General features: G+C 38.9%; 1 protein-coding gene across 1 annotated transcript; it reads right to left on the minus strand.

Moving 5' to 3' along the window:
• Window positions 1–649: 649 nt before the first annotated feature.
• On the minus strand, window positions 650–5,791 carry LOC139712547 (probable peptidyl-tRNA hydrolase 2). The gene is made up of 6 exons (XM_071624364.1): window positions 5,624–5,791; window positions 4,377–4,518; window positions 3,830–3,931; window positions 2,985–3,148; window positions 2,719–2,833; window positions 650–913 (listed from the first exon to the last, which is right to left on the minus strand). The coding sequence occupies exons 2-6, from the start codon at window positions 4,494–4,496 to the stop codon at window positions 827–829; spliced, it is 588 nt and encodes a 195-aa protein (XP_071480465.1). The 5' UTR covers window positions 4,497–4,518; window positions 5,624–5,791; the 3' UTR covers window positions 650–826.
• Window positions 5,792–6,288: the final 497 nt, after the last annotated feature.

Raw genomic sequence — 6,288 nt, forward strand, 5'->3', positions numbered from 1 at the left:
CACTATAATGTACCACATGGGAGATATCTCCAAAATCCATAACACTGAAAAAAAAAATCTTTACTCCTAATACCTGAAATCATGTAGCCTAAGAACTTGTCAGGCAACTTGTCCTCTAAACAGGACAAACACTTAAGTCAAGTAGCCTTAAATGATTCTGGCAATCCTGACAGACTGTCCAAAAAAGGACAACTTTTGTTTGAAACATAAAGAACCAGAATTCAAATTTGTGTCTGGCCCTAAAGGCTGTTCAAATTTTCCTCTTAAAACTCACAGCATTTAATTGAATTTTCTGTTTTGTAATCCCTGCTCATTTTTTTCTACACTTAAAAAACAACAACAATGGGCAGTTTACAGTGATTCTTTACTGGTGCCATTATGAAATCTGCAAACAACTTTGAAAAAAAAAAATAAAGCTTTCCTCGAAAGAGATTACCAAGGTGCAATGATGATACTTAGTGATTCAAGCATCTTTTCCACAGAGATAGACATAAAAACTTGACTGGCAAAGAAGCATTTAACTTTCATTTGATTACTACACTGCACTTAGCTCCATCGTGAAAGACCACAGAAAACATCCAAGCAGTGAAAGTCAGAATGACACACGTAGATATACACTGCTTTCGATCACAAACATGGACAGCTCCAATCTTACGCTTGCAAATGACACTCTGCGACAATGTCACAAACACTGAGAGCATAGTGTGCTACAAACACTGCACTATTGTCGTCAGGCGGTTATTGTTGCACATGGAACAGTGGCTCTTCCGTTGGGGGGGGGGGGGCAGAATGTCTGCTGGTCAACAAATTCTTGCTTCTCTCTTCGTCAAAGAAGCTTTAACTGTCCTGTCACCTGATCAACTTTACTGGCAAGTCCGAATATGGCCAAGACTGTACATGAACCGGCTGGAATCTACAAAGATAGAAGCAAGCGATAGTGTTCTGTTACAATGAAATGTATTATAGATCCATGGATTAATAATGAAGCATGACATATGAAAACATTCGTCACTCTTAAAATTCAATAACAGGAACATAACCATTAAAAAATCTTGTGATGAATGATATACATGTACAGTCAACTCCATGTATGTTGATGGCGCATGTGTCTGATAATTCGATAAATGGATGAAAATAAAAGTCCTAAATAGCATTCATAGCCTTACATGTGTTATTCTTCTGTAAATGCAAAAGTCAAATGTTGCCTAATTTGATGTGTTTTCCCCAAGTCGCATTAACATTGAATTGCTTCCTTCAAATCCCCCCAAAAGAGATTGGTACCGTAACATCCTTTTCACAAATTTAACAAAAATCTGCTACTCTGCATTATACTAAGATTTTCCTCTTTTTTTGCCCTATGTTTCTAAGTGATCAAAGTCATTCAAAATCCTCAAGTACACAAACACACTATCTTAATCACATCTGAAATATATCTTTAAATGTATAACTTGATGCCTTGGAACATAATTAATGGCTCTCTTTGGGTATAAGAGAGAAGGTACATTAACCCATCGAGGACGAGTCCTGAGTATACTCAGGCAAGCGTCTATGGGAAATGTGTGTTGTAGTAAAATCAAACCATCCTCAACGGGTTAAGTACAGCAACCACTCTTTTGACACACAAATTAAGGCAACCTCTTTAGAGACTCTCTCATTTCTGCAAAAGCTTGACGGAAAATAGAACTTGGAGATAGAACAGATGTGGATTCTCAGCTGAAATCTTGAGTGGCTACTTGAAAAACTTAAAAAATTTTCATTAAAAAAATGCCTATAAAAGTGTCCTAGATGGGCCTTCGTCAGTCTCTACATTCTACCATTACTTGAATATTGAGGACATGTGTCTCTCAGATGGATGGTTGGATTGTGATCATGTTAAAGGCACCTATTCTTATTTGTGGCAACCCTCCCCCACTCCTTTGAATATATTCAAGCACTTGCAAAAATTTCTTCAATGGACAAATTAAGCTAGCTTCCCATCTCACATCTGAAATGCGCAGGAAATGGAACTTAAACTTTGAAAAAGATTATCCTGCAGGGTGCTACATTAGCACTTGCCCGATTGCCTGGGGCAAGTGAAAATCAAATTTGGGCAATTGTTTTTGAACAATGAGAACTAATGCTTGCCTGAATTGGGCAAGCAAAGTATTGGAGCCACCCTTTTTTCACTTATCCCCCCCCCCCCAAACCCACAAAGTCAACCATACAGAAGCCCAAGATAATGGCTCTTTAGTGATGCAAGACACTCTATATGTCATTTCAGCAACTTTCCAACACTTACCGGTATGTGAAGAAGACCCAGTGCAATGAAACAGCAACACTTGATTGGAGTGTTTAATCACAATGGAGTAACAAACACCAAGTTTGCTACTCCATTGTGATTAAACATGCAAATCGATGTGTGCTATTTATTCAAATGATTGTGTTTTATTAAGCCCTTGACTTACAGATGATTTTCTATATTATTTCCTTATGTTTTGGACTTTTTTCAGGCAAGCTAAATTAATGTTAGGGCAAGTGTTTTGCAGCAAATTTGACAATCCGCTTGCCCAACCGGGCAAGTGGTTAAAAAAAGTTATGTAGCCCCTTGTCCTGTAAAATATGCTTTACACCACTCAGACGTTTGCAACAGAGTGACAATACGGTATTTCCAAGATTACATGAAACAACAACAGTAGCAACAAACTACAAAGTGAGAAATCAGATTTTGCCCAAACTTACTTGAGTGTGACCAGCATCTTGAACGAGGTAGCTTGGAAGACCCAGGGAAACTGCTTGTGCCTGAAGCTCTTCCAGTCTCTCTTTTGATCCACCATTCAGCACAATCTTTCCTTCTCTACACAGTAATCACAGAACATCATAAAAACAACAACAGTAACAATATCAAACAATACAAATATGGAATCAATGAAGGGATTGATTTCAATGTCAATCAAATCAAATTGAAGACAATTTGTAAGAAAAGGGAGTCTGTCATACAATCTCACCCGAATGCTTCCCATTGCACGAGGAGATCCCCGTACTGTTCTTGCTCCCGCACCAGGATGCGGTGGAGGTCAAGACAGGCATGGCCCACCTGTGCCGCCACTTTGCCGACTCCCATCTTCAGTGCAGTATTGACGGCGAAGACCATCTTGACATTATCAAATTCCTTCGACAAAACAGAGGGTGAAAAAGTAGCATGGTGATTTGATCTTGGACTCCTTTAGTCCTGTCAACAACAGGTTTAATGCATTTTCAGAAGCATTTTAAGATTGTGGTGCTGATGGGGTTAATCACAGGGCTGGGATTTATGGTTTGACTAACTGGACAGTGATTTGAAGACTGTAAGAGTTGAATGAGATCCTTACCACTACCAGACATTTGATGTCATTGCGGGCTGAGATTAGTTGTTGACTACACCTAGGATGTCGAATATTGTTTAAAATGGCATTCTAGATTTAAAAATATGCTCAAAATAGTGCATTTTTTTTGGGGGGGGGGAGGGCAGATAAATGAAGGCATATATTCTATTATGAATAGAAGAATACTTTTGTAAATTCATACTTTCATATTAATGATATGTATAAGAAAACATTCTTTAATTGCTCTGAAATGTTTGATAACATAATATCTAGCATAATGGTAATCATCACACTGAATGTTTTATCAACTAACAATGTAATAGTGGTAGTGAAGCTTACAATGTACAATCTTGGTCAGCCAGACTGCTGACTTACTCACTGTTGTAACCATGAAATGACTTTCAGAACTCCATACAATGGAAAAAAAAAGAGAAAAAAAAATGATGGCACCATTGGAGATGATATTACTATAGATATAAATATCTCACCTGTGCATTTTCTGTTAAAATGCTTCCTTTCGACATATCAGCATTTTCAAATACCCAAGAAACAGCTGCTTCTGCTGAGATATTCCCTGTCGTTTGAACTGCCTGAAAACAAATAGAGAAAAGACTCATGCTTTTTTTCTAGTTACAAACTAAGCAAGCTTCAGAAATTGAAAAAAGTAGTTAGTTATTCATTTACTTTTGTTAATATATAATGGGCTTATTTTTGTTTTCTTATTTTATATCTATATATCAAAATCCACTGTTATGATTTAAAGGCACACAACAAACTTCATACTACTTTGAAGAAGCCTTCTAATGTTCTGGAAAACGGTCAAGAAGTATCAGTTATATTGGCACAATTGGTGCACTACCGTACTATGGTAAATCAAATGTATGTTTTTAGAGTACCGGGTACCTTCAACATGTCTCATTTTACAAGAACATTTGAATTATCAGTGAGCATAAAACCTATTCTTTCTTTGAGTAAAATTCATGGTGAAAATAACAACATAAAACAAAGACCAGCTGCAGGTATTACAACAATTACCTTTTCTGCAAGTTTTCTGTCTATACCCATCATCATGAGCATTTCCACAAATGCCTCACATGGAGCATTTCCTTCTTCGGCAAGGACTCCACCAGGATTGTCATCAGGAAGGGCTGCCATGATTTTTTTTTTTCAATCACTCCTGCACGTTTCAGGGAAGATAAATAAATATAAAGACTATGATATGTGCCAAATCTTATAACATAAATGAGTCTTTATCCTTGTTTTAATTACCGTACCTAAAACCCTCACTCGAAAACAGCAGATAGTTTGGTACCGAGTAGGGGAGTTATCGATGCAATATTGCTATCTCAGCAAATCTGGATTTAACTTGCAGGGAGACTTCCTTTACTCCTCCCCCCATACCCCACCACTTGCCAAATGCAAATGTGTGTGCATCAGTGCATAAGCTAGCAAGGGTTGGGTAGTGTGGCGTGGTATGGAAAAATTAGTGGGAGCATTTTAAGGAAGTCTTTCCTCACTTGCATGGGTTTGAAGGATGACAGACAGGAATACAGGCTACCAAGATCGAAGGTGGGGGGGGGGGGGGGGGGCATTTCATGAAGCAGTTTGTATGACAAAGTTGTCGGACAAATTTGCTCTCAGCCAATAAAGATGCAAGGATTTCAGTAGCTTGTAACAGTTTGACGGAAAAATATCTTGGTGAATATCCGACCAAAGTGCTTCATGAAATGCCCCTCAGGGGTCTAGTTAATCAGGTAGTAACTGCAACCAGCCCAAATGTGAAGACAGTGGAGATAGTGGAATGCCCCGTGAGTTGTTATAGAATCAGACTCTCAGACCAGTCCCATTAATCATGTCGTAACTTGATATTATGAATGTGACTCCAATCCATATCCAACCTAGGGTCTTGTATGTTGCTGGTCGACTTCTCATAAGGAACCCTAGTAAGGAGTAAGGTATAAGGTATAAGACTATGACATGCAATCAACACAAGTGTTCTATACCTGCCGGGGCCCGTTTCTTCACAAAGTCAAAAAAGACCTTTTGGCTTTACGAACATGAGATGCAATTGTCAATTAATGTTATGCATTAAATCTGTTTTAATCAAGCGTAAGCGTTTTAATGAAATTCAAATAGACTTATATATGATCAGGATTGATCTTATGCTCGATTCGCTGAGTTATGTTCAATAAAATCAAGCGTAAGATCAATCTTAGCGCTTTAATGAAACAGATCCCTGGACCTGGTATTCTCCAACCAAGTAAAAGCAACTTGAAACTCACAGCACAAATTTAAATGCATGGGACTGTATCTTGTCTACAGAATAGAACACGATTCTTGATTCCGATCACACCCCACGACAGACTACTCTACTGCGTCTAGATATGGGTGTTGTTGTTGTCTTTCGGGATGTTGTCCTCCGTGTGTGATCGTGCAATCAAAGATCCTATCCTGCCGGGTGATGCTTTTGCGTGAGATGTTGTCCTCAAATTTGGGGACCAGCAAGTAGCAGCGGAGAACGAGACAGAAGAAAGATAAAAATTTTTGTGAGAAACTCTTGAGCAAGCGCCCTCACGTGGTGGTGCATCCCCGGATAGCTGAGACCCTTGCCTAGCAACGTACACCTGCCGTGCTTGACAACCTGACTCAGTCGACCGAAGACATATGCACATTTGGAAATTTGTACCATGTCAACACCAGCATTTGCATGCAGTTGACACGATCGTTCCTTACTGTATACGTCGCCAACAGGGTACCATCAGCCAGCAGGGTATTAATCACTGCCGAGTTGATCACAAGTGTTTCAGGTAATGTATAGCGAGCTAAATTATTTTTTAATTCCACGATATATTGTGATGATATGCTTGTGATAAACACTGTGGCGCTGAAAATTTCTGCTGCAAGGTCTTGCGAGGGAAACCACAAAAATGCCTGCTCGCAGACGTGA

This window comes from Diadema antillarum, unplaced genomic scaffold (genome assembly GCF_040938485.1).
Source record: "Diadema antillarum isolate AM-2024a unplaced genomic scaffold, OU_Dant_1.0 scf00000041, whole genome shotgun sequence".
Taxonomy (NCBI): domain Eukaryota; kingdom Metazoa; phylum Echinodermata; class Echinoidea; order Diadematoida; family Diadematidae; genus Diadema; species Diadema antillarum.